At 46.8% G+C, this 23,347-nt stretch overlaps 1 protein-coding gene across 1 annotated transcript; it reads left to right on the top strand.

Moving 5' to 3' along the window:
- The first annotated feature begins 524 nt into the window (after positions 1-524).
- Positions 525-19,755, top strand: LOC122365746. The gene is made up of 9 exons (XM_043337219.1): positions 525-651; positions 7,603-7,810; positions 13,393-13,570; positions 15,351-15,435; positions 16,853-16,916; positions 17,179-17,292; positions 17,532-17,690; positions 18,714-18,895; positions 19,144-19,755. Exons 2-8 carry the CDS (start codon positions 7,607-7,609, stop codon positions 18,855-18,857), a joined length of 948 nt encoding a protein of 315 aa, XP_043193154.1. The 5' UTR covers positions 525-651; positions 7,603-7,606; the 3' UTR covers positions 18,858-18,895; positions 19,144-19,755.
- The last annotated feature ends 3,592 nt before the right edge of the window (positions 19,756-23,347 follow it).

Here is a 23,347-nt window from a genome sequence, read left to right as displayed (position 1 = left end):
ATTAGACAAAAAGGAGACTGAAAAAATGGGACAACTTCTCACCGAAAATGATATCAGGGGTGAACATTGGACAAATGTGCCGAGTTGGGGTTGCACGGGCGTAGCAAATCCGTCGCTGCCCTAGCGGTGACCTTGACCTCCGCCATCTGTTGCGGCCAAGCCGGCGTGGAATTGGGAAAGCTCGTGCTACACAAACGCGGTACAATAATCCACCCCTGAATGAATTGAACTGAATTTACCTAAAAACCACCATAAATTCGTACCTTGGTATCTCATTATTTATCCTCCCACAGAAGCTGATTGGGTCGCTGCATTCTGCCCCAATCACCCCCCGCTGTCCATTGCCCTCGAGTCCGTGCCGCCAGCCGCTGGTCAGTTCGCAGCTGCCGCTATCAGCTACCGCCCGCTCTAATCACATTCCCGGAGCAATTTCTGGCCGGCGCCGCGGCGCGGCTCTGATTGGTCGCCGCCGGTGTGACGTCACCCGGTGACGTCGCGTGGAGTACGCAGCCTCGCGGTGTGCCGCTTCAGTTGGTGACCGCGGTTTGTGAGCGGTGGTGTGGTCTGCGCTCCTGGGTCGGGATGGTAGCGTGAAGTGTGACGGGGCTTCTGATCGGCAAAGCGTTGACAACTTTGGTTTCCTATTCACAGGTGAGAAATGAGTGCTATATTTATTTGTGTTGCATGCGGCCTGGTGTGCTGGAAACTGTCCTAAGCATTCCACTATGCAATGCAATTCAAACATTTAATCTTATAGCAGTTAAAAAAACGACAAAAATATTGGTATGTGATTGGCTATTGGGCTTATGTTTATTGCTCTCCAAATGTGTGAAATGTGACATTGACCGAGAAAGATACCGTTTGCCCTTGTGGCGCAGTGCAGTTTGAGTTCTCTTCCAAATAACTTCAACGTTACACAATACCGTAGCACGATACTCCCAACTTCCGCCTGACAAACACATCATCTAAGCAGTGTTACTATGACAGTGGACAACATTCCAACACGCAGCTAACAGGACTCGAGACAATCTAGAGCAAGACAATGCCGGCTAATTAACTGTCGCTAAATAGTGCGGTCTCATCAGAGACCACGTAGCCTGTCCTGTCGTCCGTCGGGCCTTTAAAACTGTAATGCAGCCCCCGCGGGGATCTGAGGCCAGCGAACGACATGCGTCGCCGGAGAAACAATGGAGACTTCAACTGGAGCAGCGGAAGCTAGCACCGGCGACCGCAACGCGCGGACGGACGCTAGCACCAGCGCCGCCGCCCGGAGCGAGGCGCCGGGCGCCACCGGCTGAAAACATTTCCGGTGAAACTGCGTCGTCATTATTCACGTTCAAAATAGTTCCATGAAGTAATTGCAGGTGATTTTTGGGGAATTGCGCAAGCTGTGTCCTAGCGCAATCTGCTGTAAGGGTGCGTAAAGAAATCGATTAGTTGCGTTCGAGTCCTCTGTCGTAAATGAAAAGGCTTGAAGTGACAATGGATAATAACTAGCTATTCTGTTTTAGCGAAATGATTCTTTAAAACATTTTTATACATTACTTATGTCACAATTTCGTTTGTTTCATATGAATCAGACACTGGTTGCAAGCGTTTTCTTCTTGTAGTGCTTATCAAAGCGGGTGCAAAATGTTTACTTAACTATTTGAATATAGCCAGCATTGAAGATACACATGCGAAGCACATAAGATGACCATCAGCACAATATTGTTCACTGTATACAATGCATGACATTATATCTGACCCCATATCATATGTTTTCAAGGTCAGCGCAATGTGGTAACTGTAGCAGCAGCCGTAACTGCTCGATGTCAGACCTTACCCCTTTCCATGAACAATGCTGCTCGTAATCGAATACCTTGATATAACCACCCAGAGCCCACATTGCTAATTTGAGCCGGGGAGTTGAATACGTGGGCGATGTCTGCATTGTTGCTGAGATAGCATTGTCTGTGGCTGAACAATGCGCAGTGGGGTGCGTTTTGGAGATGCGATCTCCAAGGCTAGACAGACGCACTGTTCAGCTGCAACACCCCTCAGGGTTAGGGTACACCGAGGCCAGGATTGGTAACTGAAGATCCACAGAGACTGGCCTCAGTGGTCCGGCCTGCTGTTGTGATGTTATCGGTTGCCTTTGTTTGCTTTGGAGTATTGCCTAGCATATTGCTGAAATTTTATGGTGAAGGACTACATTTTCGTTGAGTTTTGCAATGATGACTATGTGATATTTATTCACTTTCAATGATAACACAAAAGCAAATATTCTAAATAGCCAGACGTTTCGGCCTCAGGGTGCCTTCGTCAGTGACAATACCGAGATACTAATACATTAATAAATTAATCAATATAATCTTTTACACTTTCAAAATACACATGACCTGGACATTTTTCAACCATTCTGCACATGAGACTCGAGATTATAAAAACCAAGAACATAATAAAAACTAAATATACATTTTTGACACGTTCAACTTTTAAAGCATGACCTTTCGATAAGATGATAATTGATATGCTACACTTCTTTTTCTTATACAAACATACACAGCACAATTGTCGGGCATAACTGTTATCAGATGTCGTTCAGTCGTATTCTTCCTTTCGAGATTCATTCTTAAATGTTTCTTTTTTTCTCTCTCTCCTTTTCTTCTCCTTTTCGTTTTCCTTTCTACGTTTTCTTAGTTTTCTTTAACGCCATTTTGGCTCCGGATTTTGCCCATGTAAAGAAGCCCGGCTTCTCATTCACTGTGTTTTCCAAAGAGATGTGAGCTGCTTCCAAAGCCTTTCGTATTGATTTGGACATTCCTTTTTCTATGACCTCAGCCTGGTTCCAGTTCGGTAAAGTTTCACATGTTTCGATGTGTAAGACCATTGCATTTGAACGATTGTGATTTCTTACGTCGCGCTTATGTTCTTTGAGTCTTGTTTCTAAACCTCTTCCAGTTTCTCCTATGTACGACTTATTGCAAGCTCCCGAACAGGGAATTTTGTACACTACACTTTCTTCATTTGTTATTTCACGTTTTCGTCGAGTCAAATTCGCAATTTTTCTACCAGAGACTACTGCTATAGAAAAAGGAATGTCCAAATCAATACGAAAGGCTTTGGAAGCAGCTCACATCTCTTTGGAAAACACAGTGAATGAGAAGCCGGGCTTCTTTACATGGGCAAAATCCGGAGCCAAAATGGCGTTAAAGAAAACTAAGAAAACGTAGAAAGGAAAACGAAAAGGAGAAGAAAAGGAGAGAGAAAAAAAGAAACATTTAAGAATGAATCTCGAAAGGAAGAATACGACTGAACGACATCTGATAACAGTTATGCCCGACAATTGTGCTGTGTGTGTTTGTATAAGAAAAAGAAGTGTAGCATATCAATTATCATCTTATCGAAAGGTCATGCTTTAAAAGTTGAACGTGTCAAAAATGTATATTTAGTTTTTATAATCTCGAGTCTCATGTGCAGAATGGTTGAAAAATGTCCAGGTCATGTGTATTTTGAAAGTGTAAAAGATTATTTTGATTAATTTATTAAAGGGACCCTCCCACCTTCAAAAAAGTTAATGAATTGGCATAAAAGTGATGTAGCGTGAATCACAAAGAGCGAAAATGAACACCTACCGAATTTTACCGGAAAATATTCAACCGTTTTCGAGATATAAGACTTTTATTTTTGTTTACTTTTTGGGAACTCCGCTGTTTCTATGACGTCACATAAAGGTTTTCTTTACGTCGGCATTTGGAAGCAATAATTTGGTATCAAAGTGCGACAAATATTGCGCGAATGATGCGTTTGGTTTATCTTATCAAGGTCAATATATGATGGCCAACAAAGGATTCCAGGACAATTCTTCTTATGGCATTTTTTCGTATCGCAATTCTTCGTCTGCAAATCTTCGTCAGGGCATTTATTCGTATCGCATTACTTTGTCTCGCATCAGGGTATATGAAAATCGGCTCGCATTTCTTCTTCAACGCAAATATATGCAAGAGTAATGGACAAATAAATGCACCGACGAAGATTTGTAGACGAAGAAATGCGGACGAAGAAATGTCATGCGAGGATTCGTTCGGGTACCATGACATTTATGTGATTTCAAAGTCAAGGTTCACAGCTGATCTGCTAAATCAAGCCAAGAATCCAAACTATCAAAAAACTATAAATATTTGTCTGTCACAGAGGTCTCAAGCAATATAAGGTTGACATATGTTGAATCAAAAATCTACTGCCACAACTCACATCTCCTGCCTTAGTTTATATTGTTGTTTTAACTTGCTTTCAAGAGAAACAGAAGCCAGTATCTGATAGGTATCACTTCAGATGATTGTTTCAAGATCTGAGTTCAAATGGAATTAAAAGCAAGATCAAGATGAAACAGGGATTATTGCTGTTAAAGTAGTTTGGCCATGATACAACAGGCACATAAATCATTAGCCAAATCAAATACTGGTTGGTTTGTCAAGATGTTTGTTGTCTGTTGTCTGTCGAGCTGCTATGAACACTGAACGCTCTCACTCTTACTTTAAAGAGAGTAGTTTAAGTTGAATGGTAGTGAGCTGTAATTAGACAAAGCAGCTATTCAGTGCTCACATCAAGCCAGGCTAGGAAATGGCATCAACTGTGGTGGGAGGAAGCAGGTTTGGTAGGCCTATGTTGTAAACTTCTGTTGTGTCTTGTGTTTGATCAACTGATGTTTTCTGCTCTGTTTTGTGCAGTGATAGTAGCAGGTAACTGCATGCTTGTCAAATTATGTGAATAAACGAATTCATAACATTGCATTTTTCTCTCCATGCAAGGAACAAGTAAGATGTTGTAGAAAATGTGATAGAGGGCTGCATTGCTGATTTCATGCACTTTATCAGAGCTTTATTTAGAATTGCTTTCCTGAAAGCTACACACAGGCCACAGCACTGAAATTCACAATGTCATAGCTTTTGACAGAAAAAAAGAAAAGACTTGCCTAGGTAAAATTGGCTGAAAGTATGGCAGAGCAGGTCTTGATGCGTATGCCCATCCGTGTGCTTGCCGAAGCCGAACTGACTGCAACACATTAACTCTGACCCACCATGGTGGCTGGCATATCCTGAACTTTCACCACTCTAAACAAGACAACTTTCAGCCCTCAGCATTGTATTAAAACACTGTACATGGCAGTTGACACTCAAAATTTGTTTCAGTGCCATCCACGGACAACATCAGTCGCCATTCACCAGGCCAGTAAAAACAGAATAGATAATAGCTTCAAACCCATGTAGTCAGAGTTACTAGGTCTGCACCTCAAAACAAAATCCAGGTGACATTCACCATGCCAGTAAAAAAAAACAGGTAGGTACTTATAGGTAACGTAACAGCTTCAAATCTGGTAACATGTTGGTCAGACTTAACACTACCATATGTACATGGAATAATATGATACCAAACAATAGTGCAACCATTCTGGACAACAAAAGTGTATGATAAAATTAATTTAGAATACTTTGGCAGCATGATTTACGAGCACAGGCAGGTGCTACCTACCAGCCTTCTCAATGCTTGTAAAACCAACATTGTAGTTTTGATTTTACCTTACATGATAACACACTTGGCTGCAATGGCACATTTAATTTAACACTGTGAAAAGACCAGTTATAACCACTTCACAAGCACAATTGCACCTCATGCCGACATCCTTTTCCAAAGACAGTCAGCAGCGTCTTTCGTCAAAACTGGAAGATCAATCCCCTTTCAACTGTTAACATCAAAAATATTTCTTCATGGTGCGATCTCCTATGGAAACCTTGCGGGAAAAGAATTAATGTCAATTGTCAGCTCTTCAAATTTCTTTGGACTTAAACTTGCAGTACCATATCCAGTTTGCTTTGATATTTTGTTTTTCATTCCATGTTGAAGTTGAACACCAAGCTCCAGATATAGCAGGCAGCTTGATCATCTTCGGCCTTGGTATAATATCAGTCCAAGTTCCAGTGGTGGGTATCTTCTAATATTCAAATTAAAATGAAAAGCAATAGGCTTTCTCAGCGCCGACGACGGATTTCACGTTGATAAAAAAGGAAGCTCAAGGTCAGCAAAACTCGGGTTCAAGGAATGGCGGGCGTTGAAATGACTGCTGACGTCATCAACAAACCGCTAATGGTTAAGAGATAGGGACTAAGCTGGTCCCACCCTGCAAGTAAAGGGAAGAAATTTCTTGAACACCATAAAGCTGCGGGGGTTGCGACCAGGATAAATGGTGGTTTCTGAGCCTGGCCGCAAACTTGGCTATCTCAACTCAAAACTAGTGTTAAGGTGGGATGGTCCCTTTAATGTATTAGTATCTCGGTATTGTCACTGACGAAGGCACCCTGAGGCCGAAACGTCTGGCTATTTAGAATATTTGCTTTTGTGTTATCATTGAAAGTGAATAAATATCACAATGTCTGACACGATACATGTCTGACACGACAATGATGACTATCTTGCAGGCTGTGTGGCTTTCCTTATGGCCCGATCAATGAATGAGCGTAGTAAACTTTGAATGACTCTGTCCCACGGGTCTTGCAGGATTTGCCAATGGCAAATCGTGCCTGTGTCGGATTTTGTTCACAGTTTTAGACCAGCGCCCCTGTCGGGTCGTGACATTCGCTGGGTGCTGCCCATTGCAAACCAGTGATAAGAACGCCTGGATTTGCTACCGAATAATGCTTTGGAATTATTTCTATCGATATATAGTTGACCTGGAATTGTATATCTAAATCTGCGCCTGACACACTTCTCAGTTATGGCATCACAGCGTTGTTTTCGCCTGCGCAGTTTTAAAGCTCTCCAGTCTCCACATATTATCCCGCATGCATTCCTCCATCAATCCAGACATTAATTCCATGAAACATCACGGATCGAGCCAACGAAACCTTCGTTCAAGATTCATAAGCAGTAAGCACCGGCTACCAAATGATCCATACCAATCTGTTACTGCCCTCTGAGTCTCTTCTACTCCACGCCTCAGCATGTGACCGTTTACCTTAGGTCGATCATATGACCAGTCAACGACGCCAGTCTTCAGTCCCTGGGTTCAGTCCACCCAACAGCCAAGTCTAGAACCATTCTCCGTAACCAGTCCACTCCACGCCCCAATCTGTAACCGTTTTTCCACTGAGTCCACTTCACTCAGCATGTAACCATTTTTTCCTAGATCCGGTCCACCCTGCGCCCCAGTCTGTGCCGGACTCAGTACCATCCCGCGGCACAGAGGCCGTCCTTCCGGCGGGGTGGCACGCTCCACTCACCACCGGCGCGGGCGGACGCCGCCGAAAACAGCTGACTGCTTCCGGCGGACGGTCCCGGGCGGAAGGTTCCCATGCCGAGTCCGCCGGGCCGGCCGGCGCACCCCTGTTTTGATCCGCTCAGCTCCTGAAACCGAACCGCACTGGGAGAGTTGGAGCCATTCAGTTAAACCGGTAATCGGTCAAAGAAATGAGGGTGCCCTGTTGAGGTAAAGGGGATGTAATTTGTATTTCAATAAGGATGGAATGTCGGCAAGTATTGCTAGATGGCCATTTGTGGTATAGGTAAGATGGGATCGTTAATTATTTCATGGCGTTTAATCTAGGTCTCTCGTTTTTCCCACAGGAAGATGCTGAAGCACGTGCAGGTGCGCTCTAGCTCGTCGCTGCTGCGGCCCGGCGGTCAGAAGGCTGACACGCTCAGCATCAACTCCAACATGAGCTTCTGCTCGCTGCATGAGCCGGCGCTGTCGTCTCGCTCGTCTTCGTACACGTCTCTGAACGAGACGCAGAGCAGCACGGGCAGCGCCAGCGTGCCCGCCGCACCACCCACGGTGAGTTCCGATCTTATCAATTCAATCCAATTAGAGGAACAAGTTACTTCTCATCCATCACTGAGATAGTCGTTGTTGATAGGCATCGCAAACACTTATCGTAAAACTGTCACATTCACTTACATGAAATAAGCTACATTTACTTGTACACGCATGAAAAATGCACAACACCTTTGATTTTTCTGTCAGTCACACTTTTGCAATTATCTGGATTTGCATCTTTATCATATAATGCTAGATGCATCGTGTGTGTTGGTGGGGGGAGACCTCGGTGTCCTCTCGGCTGGATATTAATTAATTCAGGGTGGGCGTGCGACAATGTTAATTACTCACCGTGTCTCACCACTAGCTGCCCGTGCCCTCGCCGACAGGACATCACCTTCCCGCTGTTATCGGTCCACTTCTGATTCAATATCGGTGACGAAGCGAATTTCACACCGACGCCCACAATGGCTACACGACCTTGATGGAAATTAAGTTTGGGCTTGTTATAGTTGTAACGGAGGGCCGTTTTTTGAAAATTAATTGCCTCAGATGCTGGACGATGACGTGATGTTTATAACAACCACGAGATAATGTTTGAATAAACATGATTTGGCACTTCAGAATGCATGTCAATATCAACATTGTTTCTTCTGGTCATAATACCCCCTTGCGAAGTGTGTGGGAGAAATGTTTTGCTGGAAATACCCCCCCCCCCAAAAAAAAAATAGCGTGTTTATATCATTCTCGTAATGTCTTGGTGAGGACAAAATATTCCTTGCATACCTAGGGCAGCTTGTTTACGCCATTTTGTTCACAAGCCTGCTATGTTTACGGTGAGAAAGAGACCGTTAAATATTTTGGTATGTGGCTCTAACCGGTTCTCTCTATTGAAAACGTGACAAGGTGATCTGCCCGTTCCAATATATGCTATAATCGCTAACGACATCGGTAAAGTGAAAAGTGGCCTGCATTCCAAAACAGCTCGGTAGTACGGGTTTACAATGATGTCGGTGGCACGAAGTCGACCTAAAGCGATGACAACTCAATGTGGAGCCCTCAGCAGCGTGCATTGTCGTGATGCAGATGTCAGTCCATCCAACGGTTTGGCATGAATACGTCCGTTTTGATAATGCTCAGAAAGTCAAATACGAGATCCGACAGCGGATATCTTGTGACTGAGCCAATTGAGCCATGCATATGTTACAGGGAGTATGCGATTTCAGTTAGTTTGCAACGACCCTAGGGTGGTTGTAACCTCCCTGAACGATCAGTTTGTTTGCAACGACCCTAGGGACGTTACAAAATAACTGCTCGTTCCGGGACGTTGTAACGAAACTAGGGTCGTTGCAACCTCCCTAGTTAGTATGCAACGAACCTAGGGCTGTTACAAAATAACTAGGGAGTTTAAGAATTCATCGAGTCTCGTTTCACGGGAGGGCCGTCAACAATCTTGTCCAATGAAAATCTTATTCAGTCTAGTTCATTTTAAAAGAAAAGGAGAACAAAAATTGAACATTCAGCTCAGGAGTATATGTGGTGCCCGGGACAAAACACGTAACTGTGATAATTTTGGCTGCATTATATCGCTAGCATATGCTTACATGTAGAAAATATAGTTACTGGGGTAGGTGTGATGGATATCCGTCGCTATCCGTGTGCGGGTTATCCCTCACACTTATAGGGGTGCGGGTCCGATAAAACCCATCGTTTTTTCGCGATTATCTCGCGCTAAAAGCGGCCGATCGTGACGCAACTTTGAGTGTTCTCGAACTTATCTACGTTACTGGGTACACATTCTCTATACAGTTCATGATCCTGAAACCAATGATCTTTGACCTTTGATCTGATTTCTGAGACCATGGCAGACCGAAATGATTTGCCGTTTATGTTAGCGCACTTAAAATTGCGTTTCAAGACTTCTATTGTGATTACATAAAAACGTGCCAACATGTGACCTGATGGTTGTCCCATGCATCATGATGGGTTCCCGCGCCCCGTAAGGGGGGCCGAAACGCCCCCCCCCCCTGTTCTTTTCCGTCAATATCTCATAAACGGCTGGAGATATCGCCACCAAACTTTCAGGACCCCTCCGGGCATCAATTCTACACATTGTGATCAAAATTTTTCCAGAGGCTATGATAGGTTGGCCACAAATAACGTCAGAATGACGTCATGTTCTGTCATTTTCGACCGAAAAAAGACCTTCGCGAGAAGACCTGTCAGGCCTACAGCTTTGAAGATACAGAAAAATGATCAAGACATAAAAGGTGTAGAATTGAAAGGGCTACAAAACTGCTATCTCGGATTTTTGAATTTTTTAGTTTTGACCCCCAAAAATCAAAAAAGTATTTTTTGGATATATTAGCCAAAAAATCCAAAAAGTTTTTTTTGAGTTTCGAAAAAAACGGAATATATGTGATAGCACCTACCGTCTTCTATCTACATACCAAATTTCAGATCGATACCTCGTTTTTTGGCCAAGTTATAGCGAAAAAACTGTTCAAAAATGATGACGTCAAATTTTCAAACTCAATTTTTGGTAATTCTAGACGTCGTAGAGCAAAACAAAGACAACCATTAGACTCCCCGTGACGAGCTGCATCGAATCGATGCCCATTTAATGCAAAAATATCAACTTTGAAATTTGGCCTAATTTGACCTGACCTGACCTGACCTTCACTAAAACGTGACCTAGGCTGGCCCCAAAGGCTGCCTAACCCATTTAATCGCATTTGTCATGTAAAATGGACCATAAAACATGTATCACACGACACTTTCATATTGTGACCCCGGTGACCTGACCTCGCTGTGACCTGACCTGGTATCAGTGACCTCAGATAGCAAAGTATGTGTTTGACGAACAATGTACCATCGATGGTTTTCAATAAATTACCAATTGCAAACGCATGCAGGGCGGGGCTAGGTTATTGGGGTCAGGTCAGTGACGCACAAGTCGGGAAAATCGGGACCTGTTAAAACTTTGGAGAGTTAGGTTGTTACGAGATTTTTCGGGGTGCTAATCACGAATTTCATGTTAGCTTTGATCACCGATGATGTATTGATGCTTTTAGGCCAGGTCGGGTCAGGTCAGGTCAGGTCAACCAGTAGGCGTCTTGCTAGCTGTCCATAGTATGTGTCAACCACCACTGACAGCCTCGTGACATGGTACGAAGGCGCCAAAATTACTTCGTAAATGTTCAAATGGGTGCTACATTCGAAATCAGCTCCAAAAACTAGCCTAGAAATATATGAACCCAGAAGAAGTGAACTAAGGCCATCAAAGGTCAATGACCCTGACCTGACCTTAACGTGACCTTGACACCCACCATAATGCACGGGACCACCATCATTTCACATGTTTGAACGTTTACAATCACAAAAAGACTGGAAACGAGCGGATAATAGCCGTTTTTACGAAGGGCTTCCTGGCGAATGCCCAGCTAATTTGAACAAATCTGCACAAAATGTGTACTTGATGCCTTGATGGCCGTCGTGAAATACTCCTGAGCTGAATATTCAAATTTTTTTCTCCTCTTCTTTTTAAATCAACTAGATTGAACAAGATTTACAACGATATACGAAAGATTGAACAAGATTTTCATTGGACAAGATTGTTGACGGCCCTCCTGTGAAACGAGACTCGATGAATTCTTAAACTCCCTAGTTATTTTGTAACAACCCTAGGTTCGTTGCATACTAACTAGGGAGGTTGCAACGACCCTAGTTTCGTTACAACGTCCCGGAACGAGCAGTTATTTTGTAACGTCCCTAGGGTCGTTGCAAACAAACTGATCGTTCAGGGAGGTTACAACCACCCTAGGGTCGTTGCAAACTAACTGAAATCGCATACTCCCTGTAACACATACAAGTACAGAGTGCTAAAGTAAGTTTTCTTAGAAACGACTACATCTATTTCTGTTCGGCCATTGCTGCCATCAGCTAGGGGAGACCCGGGAGGTATGGGCCGGTTTTGTGGAAAGGCAATTTTCTTCCAGTGGGCAGTGGCTAGCCCGGTTTTTCACTCTGTGCACGTGAAATTGCCTTTCGCCTGCAAAGTGTGCCTGATATTAGGCATCTGGGACCAACTATTTTGCCTTGAGATAACTTTCAATAAATAATGTGCTTTTTCGATCCATAAAAATACACCGGGAGGTATGGGCCATGGCCCGGGAGGTATGGGCCGATGCCATGTTTCATATTATTTTCTCGACAATGAGAAAATACTCGTAACTGGTATCTACATTGATCTCTCTTAGAGCCCAGGAACCGCATAAGCGGCCAACAGCTTACTTCATGGAGGTCTCTTGGGCATATATGTATTTTGGTAAACTCAATCATGCACCATGAAATAAAAAATAATATTTTTTTCTGTTCGAATGAAATTTGAAGTTAAATTTTCAACCTTGCGCGACAAAAATAAAACTTCTTGAAGATGACACTCAATGAAAGCATCTTTTTATTGAATTAGGCTCAACGGGGGTGGGTGGCTCGAACCTCCCGGTTAGGACGTCAAAATTTGCATAGCATCTCAGCTCATAATTTTGCAAGAAAGCTTCAAATTGTCTATCCAGTCTTAAGTTGCATGCTTTAAACTTTATGTTAGCATTGGTCTGACATCATAAAACGAGCCTGGTTCAAATTTATCACGAATTTTCTGTATGTACAGTATTTTACTGGAAGAGGGCAAAAACGCTTTATCGCCGCTCATTGCCAAAGAAGACTGAGGAAGATTTTGAAAATCACGTGGGTTGTATAACGGAATGGCTGCTACCAGTTTACGCGGTCAAATGTGTAAAAATACGCAACACTTCTTCAAAATTGCGATGGCCCATACCTCCAGGGGGCCCATACCTCCCGGGTCTCCCCTATATTTCATATTTGTTTTTGCGTGGCTACATTTCTTACATACATTTAAGTCAGATAAACCTGCATATCGTCTGGTCGGGCAGTTTCTTCACGACCCTCCATTTCCGTCATTGCTGCTCATACTCCTTCTGCTGGCTGGAGCAGTTCTCTGAAGGAACGGCACATGCCGTGGCCACTCAGAGGCATTCCTCGCCGACCGGAGCGGCTCTCATCTGACGTTTTTACGAGGTGTTAAACTCCCTAACGAGCGTCCGTTCGCCGGGCACCGTGTGTGCGGTCAGGACAGACAGGTTGTGGCTTCATGACGCCTCTCATCTAGCCGATCTTGTCCATCAAAAGACCGTTTCATCTACCCGGCTGGAGCGGTCAAGAGCGCGTGTCTACGGGGAGCATCGGCTTCCTCGGTCGTCCCGCTGGGGTTAAGTGGGTTCGCCGAACGTGTGTGGGAGGTACCGGATAGGAAAGGGCTCGTTCGTAGTATGGACAGGGTTCTCCTTATAGGGGCAGCTCGGTGAGAACCACGTGGCCATGACGGTAATGCGTGCCGCGTGGTCAGGTGCACCCAGCACGAGGATGTGAACGGGATGTGCTAAACGTGTCCTTTTTAGGCGCTTCCTTACCTAATAAACTATCCACATATTTATCGTCTTCGTTAAAATTTTCAAAGAATGACTATGGTGAAACGTGTTTGTTTTTTTCAAATTAATTAGGCTGCCTTCCCCTTCTTACAGACGACGGTAAAGGTGTACACGCGCTGTCTGCGCCCCGACCTCGAGTACAAGACGATGAGCGTCAAGTACACAACCACCTGCCGAGACCTGGTGGACCAGCTGCTCAACAAGTACCGGATGAAGCACCGCGACCCGAACCTCTTCTTCCTCACCATGGAGGTCGCCACCAGGAGCACAGGTCAGTCGAGCACCGGAGCGCTGGAGACCACAGGTCGTCGCCTTCACTTCCGCGGGTGTGGGGCGGTCGCATCGGGTCCCACTGCGGGTGAGTCACCTTTGGCATCGCTTCCTCCTGCGCCACAACCGCCGCCGCATCGGCCACAAGTGTGCCGCGCGGGCCGCATGTGTCTTCACCTCAGGTTTATGATTCACCTCCGCACGCAACCTGTGGACAGAGGTGTGTTGCTGGCTTTCTTCCGGTAATGTTTATGCCATTTGTCAGTTTCTGATCCACTTTGGTCTCTAATTCCATTCCTAAAGAGGAGCGAGTTATTCATCTATTTTAGACAATTGTTTGTGTTATTTTCTTTTCTTCCATCTAGCATACCTTAAATTAGCACGCAGTGTACCTACTTTACCGAGGATTGGATTTATCACGTTCGTTCAATGTACAACTACACAATTAAACCAATATACACATTTATCCCGAGTAGGTATTTATTCATCGGCTTCAGTTCTTGACCCTCAGGGTCGACCTTTCAAACGCACCTTCACTCTCTGCCGTCACATCATTGACATTCTGCGTGGGACAGAAGCGGGGCCTGAGAGGGACATTCAAGGAAGTGTTTATCGAGACGGACACGACTACGACGGACTGCTGAGAGCATCTCATACGACATTCAGTCTCTTCATACACCACCCAGGCTCCCGGTTCGAATAACAAGGTCACACGTTTCTGCACTCAATGCGTGTCCCGCTGGCTGTCCTCGCTGTCCTCGCTGTCCTCACCGATTGTCCTCGCCGGCCCAATCGTAGCTATCGGGACGGACTGTCAATGCGCACTATTGGAGCCGCCAGACGTTTCTCTGTCTCGCTCCAGCGCGCTTCAGTGCAATTTGATGCAGCGTTGATGGACGAAAATATACTCCGCGCGTCGTGCGGCTATGGGTTCAAGGCGAGCGACACAAATAGCCTTGATGGACACGGAGAAAGAACTGTCCTGGTGGTGAGGGAGGCCGGTTGGTCGGACAACACAGCGCGGCTCGGCGATTGATGTTTACCTCCGATAGGGAAGAAGCGACCAAATTACACCCATGAAGTCCGGGAAGTCGCCGACGATTATCTTTTCGTCTGCGGCGGTAGTTTTTTATGTGGTGAATATAGAGCCATTGTTCGTTTGCAATAGTGCATGTCAATGATGGGCCTCCTCTGCCCCTGAGCACCTGACATTAGTTATGTAATTATGCATTGTGCAACTGTGCATCTGAGCGTGGCATCGCGCCCATTAGGCGGCGAGTGTGCGTGCTGGCTGTCATTGTGGCGCGTTTGCTAATTCCCACCTGTCGCAATCTTCGGCGGGACAATCGCCGCAATTTTGGTGGCACGCGTGCGCGACATTGTTGCCTGGGGCGCATGTGTAGTGGGTAGATGACACTTATAGCGTCCTAGAAAAGTCACCCTTATCCCCCAACCCCGTCTCAATGTCATTGATGACATCGTTCACAGTCAAACTGCTGGTGTCGAGCCGATCCGGGGTCACGCGAGGTCAGCTTGTGGGGCTCAGTCGTCGCGGAATTTAGACAATAGCCACTGGACAATGCTCGGCTCGCGGACTGCCATACTGAACCAGTGAACCACTTCCACCGCGTGCGGTCCTACTTCTGTCCGGTAATCGCCCCGCCCGCCCGTGACCCGCTCTCGTGACAGTGCGCTGATTGTGGAGCGCACTACCGTCCGACCGCCACCTGCTGGGAACTGGACCACCCAAATGACGTCTGTCTCGTGCCGTCTGTCGCCAGGTGCCGCCGTGCGGACCATCCTGGTTCTGGACGACGACTCGTGTCCCGCTCAGCTGCAGGCCTGCTACCCGAGAGCCGACTCTAAGTGAGTATACCACAGAATGAAGGCAGCTCGAGCTGTGTAACCCGTTGTTGTCCAACCGTTCTGCTCCTCACCACCGTCCTAGTCCAGTTCACACGGTTCCGCCGCTCTCCGAGAAGTTCCGGGAGTCCGCAGGCGGCCCGCACCACTTCTCACGGGTCGTGCACTGACGAGTGGTCGCTGGCCGCCCTTCCGGCGAGGCGTGAGCGCGTCGAGACAGACACTCGCCAGTAGTCGGAGTAACGGTTCGCTCGTGCGGCCGGCCCGTGCACCGCCTCGCGCAGTCACGGCACGGAAACGCTCCCACGAATCGTCACGTTCGGGCGTCACGAGATGCGTCACGTGACACTAGTCCTCAGGCGGTGGCGATTGATGTGGTGGACACTGGTCACGTTTGCTGTTTGCTGACCACGGCTTGTGCGACCTTTTGAACGTGGACAGTATTTTCGCTGTTGACTTCTGCATTAAACTTGTACTCCGTTCTAATTTTTAGTCGAAGTTTTTATATTTTTACCGCTCAGTTTCCCAGCGTGTGACATTCACTCACTACCGTCCACTTTCAACACAGCACGTGCTATTATCCCCCTCCCTACCACAGTCCACCTCATGCCACATGTCCCGCTTCTGTCCACTGTCCAGTGACCGGTATGTGGACCACCGTCCTCTATCTATATTGTCCCGTCCCCGACGACTGCTCGTTTCGTTATGACAGGCCGTCCCACTTGTAAACGCGTCTGTCGGTCTCTGCCGTTCGCAGTCGTTCGTAGAGGTAGAGCACGTGAAGTGTGACGCCTGGCCGACCAGCTGCCGCGGCTAATGGTTTATGTGATCCATCATCGAAATGAGCCCCAGATGAAGGGTCGACCGGTGTCGGAGAGAAGAGAGCTGAAAGCGCGGGCGCACAGTGTGTTTATAGGTAAATGGATCACGCAGATAGGCTGAATGGTTGGTGATCAGAGGTTATTTTATCTCGTTTAATCTGTTATGGTGAGAAAGTCAGCCGTTTTAGTTACAGTCTATTGTGTTTCACTCTTTCAATAACATCTTTTTCGACCAAGATTACGTTCAGCATCGCTTTACTTTGATAATGACATATTTGTAACATTTACAACAAAAAATTATCCAGCAATAATTTAATTGCAAGCGCACATATTGAAAAAGAAACATCATTCGTGGGATACCTTACGTGCAATTGATATGAACAAGACATTCCCAGGACTGTAAGCTATAGCACAAAATATTTACATACATAAATGGTCGCACAGTAGGTATCGCTAGTTCACAGTTTCCCATAACCACACATATGTATGTAAATTTCCGGTCGCCACCACCACCTGACAAACGATTGGCTGTTAAAACTATGTCTCCCAGTTTCCTATAAATTGCAAATCACTAACTTTCCGTCCGTCTCGTGTTACAGGTTTACGGTACGGATGAGGCGCGGTGGCCTGGTCAAGGTGTTCGACAGTGTCCTCATGGCGGGGGTATGTACCGAATCTACATTTTGATTATCATGGTTAAATAGAGCAGCTGCTTTGGTATATCGAACGATGAGAGCTGCGTTGAGCGAACCCCGTGGGCCGCTGATTTGTGTAGCGTATCGTCGCAGCAATCACAGACGTCGCAGCATTATTAATCATCGCAGCATTAAATGGAAAATGAATTGTTATGACATTGCATTCAGCAAAGGTCATGCGCAATGCACGTTTCCTCCTAGTCCTAACAATGCCCCTGTTGTCATTTCAGTCGAAGTACAAGAGCCTGCTGATCTCTGAGCGCACCACTGTGGATCAGGTCATCCAGCTGGTCCTCAACTGCTACAACTCAAACGAGAACGTCAATCACTTCAGCATATACGAGGTACGGTCCACATCAGGGTGGTATGGGGATAGACGAAAGGCCAGGTCTATTCGTTTACTTCACTGAATGGTATACCTTGCGGAAGGTTTGCACTTTGCAGGGACATTGCAAATTTCCTGTGCAAATGAGGGTCAACTCGAGACTAGACAATTAGTAGATAACTGCTGGGCCACTCTTTTTACCCTCGTTAACCTTGACTGTTATCTCTCCAATGTTTGAATACCTTCCCGTTTCTGCAGGTGTGTCACACGACGAGTTTCGAGCGCAAGCTGCACGCCGACGACCGTCCGCTGGCCATCCAGCAGGAGTGGTCATCTCCAGCCGAGTACAGCTTCGTGCTGATGAAGCGGCCGCCGGGCACGCCGCGATCAGGACGAGACTTCCCGCTCAGGAGATCGGTGAGTGTTGGGTTTCATTTAGCATAAGCGTAATTGATTGTCTAGTTTAAAGTGATGCATATTCTATTTTCGCTGTCGCGATACTTCATTCAAGGTGGGTGGGTTATGTAATTTTTAATCAGCTGACATCACCAGCTAATCAGCTGACATCAGCGTTGGGGGCGGTTCCACCGGCTCTAATCCCACCCATGCTGACTCGCTCCCCCGTGGAGTCCCACCCGCGGCCCGCCTAAAGGGCGGCGAGCTTTGTTTACTGTCAAATGACGTCATAGGATTTCATCACAGTGAAGTGATACAGTTGGTGGTATGATTAGTCCGAATGGATTATATAGAAATGACGGAAGGAAGTTACGCTGGGGTGAACCCAACGGAAAAGACAGCGCAAACGATTAGATAGGTCAGCATCTGGTGTGTTTACCCGTGGTTTACCCACATTGCCGGGAAACTCAAACCTGTTTCTTGAGTGAAAAGCATAACCTACTTGATTCCACTTTAAGATTCGAAACAATGCAAGCAGGAAGCCGAGACCCTTTCAAAACAATATTTCATCTCAGATTTCCTTTTTGTGCGCAACGGAAGCAGGTGGACGCGGGGTGACAATGCTCCACCATGGGCTCACAAAGCCGACCGGTAGGGTGGAGTGCCACTCGGGGGGAGGGGGGGGGGGAAGCGCCCACCGCGCCCACCCCAGGTCCAATTGTCTCTGAGCCTCAAGCACAGCGGAGGGTGCCGGCAATGATTCATGGAGAGCTTTGTTCCCGTGCGGCCAAAATCGACCGTACCAAATCGGCCCATTACAAACGATGACTGTGACGTTATGTATAGAAGCATTATCGCACTTCCACCCTGCTGCTCGTGCGCTGTTGCTTTGGTCACGTGAATCAATGTCATCCCATGTCTGTGGTGTGCTGCTGTGTTACCAGAGGCCACCCAGCATTGCTGGTGTCCACTGTGTCCTTCGCTGGCTGAGTGTCGGTGATAGCACAGCGTAACCTAACCATCTTGTCCCGTGTCTTCCGTCAGTTCCTGCAATGGAGTCGAAACCGAGGGATGCTCCGGCCCAACATTGAGACGGCCGCAGCAGAGGAGCGGAAGGCCAAGGGTCTCCGGTCGCTCTCACTTTCACTGGCTCCCTGCTCTGACTACGATAATTTCCTCTACATCTGAGCCACACGAGCACTACGCGTGTGCAGCATATACCAAAGGTAAGGGGACGTGCCCGTCATGAGCTGCACTGCTGGTAAACGATACAACTATAACGACACAACTATAACGACTTAACTATATTATATCCATGTTTTTATAGACAAATATCTACTTGCTCTAACTATTGTTAGAGCAAGTAGCTCTAACTATTGTACTTGCTCTAACTTTTGTAATAATAGATATGATTTATTTCTAGCTAGCCGGTATGTAATGATGGTCCACTGACGTTTCTCTCTCCTCTTTTCAGAATGGTCTGCCAACATGTGATGGTTGACTTCACTCCGGCTCGTATAAGCTCGGATGCGTTAATTCGGTTCTCAGTTCAAAACCGTCAGTTCAGCTTTGCAAGCTCAGCAGATCGTATAGCAAAGTGCAGGCACTTTGCTGCCTGCTAGCAAACGGACAAAGTGCAGGCACTTTACTGTTACTCTATAGAGCTGAAGTGTTTTGTGTTTGAATGTCCGACACCAAACGTGGTTGTTTGTTTGATATTGTTTCACATTGTTGATGTGACGTGCGTGTCAAGACGTTGTCGGCGTTGTATTGTGGAGACGTGCGTGTTTATTGAATTATTTTTAGCCAAAACATGACTCTGCTTCGTACATAGTGACGTCTTCCGGATGAAGCCTACTGGTAGTCAACTACGCTAATTTAAAACTTGACATGAACTATGAGTATCGTTATTATTTAAAGCAGCCTGTCTGTGTGTGACTGAATGTTCCTGCTAAATTATTTCAATCTCCCGCCATTCGTGTAGCATCCTTTGTGTAGATGGTTTAATTTATTTCTAGTCACTGTCGTTTGAGAGATGTAAGTTATTGTTGTTGTCGCTTTTTAATAAAAGGACGTTTCGTTTATTATATTTGTAAGCACGAGGACGGACTTAGTCAGGGACCGGTCAAATCGCTCAGAGGATGGAGTCGCATAAGCTTAAAGGCGCTGTCGCGAGGCGCGGGAATACTGTTTGCACATATGCGTTTTTCACAGGTTAGGTCAAAATGGACACTTTTAGTTGAGCTTGATGCTCTCAATACGCGATAAACGCCGAGACAGCTGAGGACTACGCATTGAGCACAATGTGTTTCTAAGTGAGTGTAGCAAATCCGAAATCAATCAGAATGAGGAAAAATCTGTGGCATTGGAACACTTTTTAGGCTTTAGAGGAAAATATTCTATGATAATTGACATTAATGAGTGCAATCTCTGATATTTATAAGAGTATAACAATGAGCACTGTTTTATAAAGACATATTGATTGTTGTCTTCAAAATAAAACATTTTAATGAACACAATGAACTAGAATGCAGGAAAATTTTGAATCTTGGGCCCTTTCTTCATATCATTGATCTTCAATTCAGACAGCCATTTCACTGACCGTTGTCGGGTTGAACAAATAAAGATACGTAGACAAATACCTCAAATAAAGCTATTTAGTTGTCGAGTGGCGCTTGCAATAATTATGACTCGCTATTTGTTTGTGTGAAATGCGATACTCAGTCCGAAGACCAACCAACTAGCCTAAAAAGCTTTAAAAAGAGGATAAAAAAAACACGAGATAATCATGGCCACGTCTCAACAAGGATCATGTAACAGAATTCAGCTGATCTCTGCAATACTTCGCCTTCGCCTCGCCTCTCCTACATAAGGCAATGGCCAAGGCTGTCCTCGTTGATCATAGATATCGTCGCCGCCTCGCGCGTCCGTCGCTGCCGACGACTGTCGATGTCGTCACTCCGGCGCCAGCTGTCGTGCGTCGCGTCGCGTCTCGGGCGGCAGCTGCAGCCGTCGACGGGGCGCCGACGGGACCGACGGGGGCCGGCCGACGCGACGGCTCCGACGCCACGGGGTCCGCAGGAGCCTCCGACACGGAACGGCTGTCAGTGGTGTGGCGAAAGGTTTGCAAATAGATCGGAAGGCAGGGCGTTCCGTTATGTCAACAGGGTTACAAAACAATGCCGGAACAGTTTGCCGGAAATGTTTGAGACTTGGCACCTGGCAACCTGCGTGGTATTTGCGGTGCTACGGGTAAACGATTCGCATGTCAGTCGCAAAGATAATAGCGTGGTCTCTTATCAAGATCACTCACAAGTCGAGAAGTGCATTATACTTTACCCGTGCTTCTAAGTTATTCCTCCACTTTGGACATGTCCTGGGTTCAGATTCCGTCTTCTCTCGCACACGCGCACCCAATTCACGCACGATTATGTTGATAATGCAACAACCTGTCGAAGCGTGCACGTAGTTTCCTTCGTCACTGAAAAGAATGGACGGAAATATAGTTATAGGTTTGTCGCCTATGTGACTGGCGGAGGAAGAGTGTATATAGGTAACCTTGCATGAACAGTGAATGATCATTGATCAATGATATCTCAGATTAAGTTTTAGCTACGAAGACAAGTTGGTGGAATAAATCTACCTTGCGTGCGATGTTTTTACGTATAAACTCGCACATCTATAGCAGTATATAATTTTCCCACTTCTATTCAAACCGAAATGGAAATGGATTCTGCACAGCTCGTGTTTTTCAGCTTATTAACCCTCACCGGACCTATTGGTTTTCTACATACGCGCCGGCCGAGGGGGGGGGGGGGGCGGGTACGACCCCCCCTCGCCGTTTCGCCCCTGGTGGGGCTAGCGCGTCGCGGTAAAAACGAGCGTGTGCGCCGTTACGAGACGCAGAGATTGGTACCCGATTTTAAGGTCCTAGGTCAACCGGTGACCTCTGAGGTCAGGTCAAGTGCCCCAAGGTACGGTTCAGTTTTTTGGTGAATAACTTCGCAAAAAACGGCCGCAGAGCGCCGATTTTGGCAGCATCCTGTTCGCCTCGCTCAGGCGCGTCGAATGATTTACTTTTTGTCCGGGTCAGGTCAACTTGGGGTGTTGACCTCAGGTCAAGGTCAGGTCAGCACCCCCAGGTCACGAAGCTGGTCGAAAGAGGTCATGTCGCATATCATTCGATTTGGCAGGCCTTCCTGAGTCCATTGGTGGCTTTCCCGACTCGCTAGCTCAATTTGATCAAGAGTTATTGACGAAAAACTAATATGACCTTGATGACGTCATAAATGACGTCACGCAAGGTCAACATTGCAAAAGTGACGCATCTAACCTTGCAAGGAGTGCATCAAATCACGATTCTGTGTGCTTGAGATAGTTGGAGATCGTTCCCGGCGCCAGAATAGCAGTTTTCATTTTTCCCCATTGACTTATAATGGTGAGGTCACGAAAATGACCTGACCTCATATGACCTTTAGGAAAAATCCGAGATATACAAGTTGTGGGACTCATAATGGATACTAGATCCTGCAAGTTTCATTTCCCTGTGACATCTCCTCTAGCAGTGAGGGCGTTGCGAAGTTGCGACATCTGAAGACCGTGCAGAGGTTCACTTATGACGTCATAGGTCAGTGACCTGACCTGACCCAAAAATTCGGTTGGTGTCAAAAGATGCGGCTTGGATCAAAGGTCAGGTATGCCAAGTTTCAGCTCTCTATCGGTGTTCGGAGCTATCGCGAAAAAACCCTAGGTGGGGGGGGGGGCGGCACCCGCCCCCCCCCCCCTCGGCCGGCGAGGGTTAAACGGCAGGGTAGGTATCGTGGGCTTAATAAGGAAGAGTTGGGGCAAGTTTCGCCTGCATAAACCGCACAAAGATGGTTTCTGAGACAAAAAGAGAGCAAAACAAGTGTTTGAGTATTTTGTTACGCTTGAGAGCTTCCGAACCATTTGGTAATTCGATTTCCTTTTCATTATTACATCAGCGCAGCAGCTGAGAGTTCAGATAAAACCGTCCAATAAAGCTTTCTCCCGGCTTCCTTTATCAATTCACTACGGGGGCAATCCCCACATCCGGTGGACCTCGGATTCTCTCCCCAGCCCGCTTCTGCCGCACCCACAGGCTCTGAAAGAGGGGTGGAGGAGAGGGGAGAGAGGGGGAGGGGGCGGCGGAAGCTGCCAGTCGGGAGACACCCGATCTTCCTACCAGCGTGACGCCGCCGTCGTCTTTCACCCCCTCTGTCTCCTCCCAACCTCCATGTGTCGCTTCCGTCGGGGAGAGGGAGGGAGGAACGACGAATAAGACGGCAAAGACACGACACAGCCGCGACGACCTACCGCACATCGGCGGCCCGTGCCACGCGCCGCGAGCCACGTGTGGCGGCCCGGTGAAGACGCACGTGTTGTCGCCGGTCTGTGAGGCACGTGACAGGAAGCCGGTGTTCCGTCGGGCTCGGTGGGGCCTCTCAGAGCCGCGGAGCTGGTAAACAAACAGGTCTGGAAGCTGCTCCCCGGATCAGCAGCCGGGCCACGTCCGGCGGAAGCGCGCCTCCGCCGCCCGCGGTCAGAGGTCAGCCCCGAGGGCACCGCCGACGCGCGCAGTGCTTATTTCAAGGTGTTTGTGAGGTAGAGTTTAATTACTACGCTTCGTCACTTTCATCTGCGGAGTTCCCATTCCTTGT

This window comes from Amphibalanus amphitrite, unplaced genomic scaffold, assembly GCF_019059575.1.
Source record: "Amphibalanus amphitrite isolate SeventyFive unplaced genomic scaffold, NRLGWU_Aamphi_draft 000760F_arrow, whole genome shotgun sequence".
NCBI classification, from domain to species: domain Eukaryota; kingdom Metazoa; phylum Arthropoda; class Thecostraca; order Balanomorpha; family Balanidae; genus Amphibalanus; species Amphibalanus amphitrite.
Note: the sequence above shows the minus strand (reverse complement) of the source record. Positions and strands in the feature narration are given on the sequence as shown.

What these genes read in the sequence shown, in the direction of transcription:
- LOC122365746 (XM_043337219.1), top strand. Translation starts at nt 7,607, where the DNA reads ATGCTGAAGCACGTGCAGGTGCGCTCTAGCTCGTCGCTGCTGCGGCCC. An exon ending in ATCACTTCAGCATATACGAG is followed by an intron (nt 17,293 to 17,531) that starts GTACGGTCCACA and finishes CCGTTTCTGCAG; the next exon opens with GTGTGTCACACGACGAGTTT. An exon ending in ACTTCCCGCTCAGGAGATCG is followed by an intron (nt 17,691 to 18,713) that starts GTGAGTGTTGGG and finishes GTCTTCCGTCAG; the next exon opens with TTCCTGCAATGGAGTCGAAA.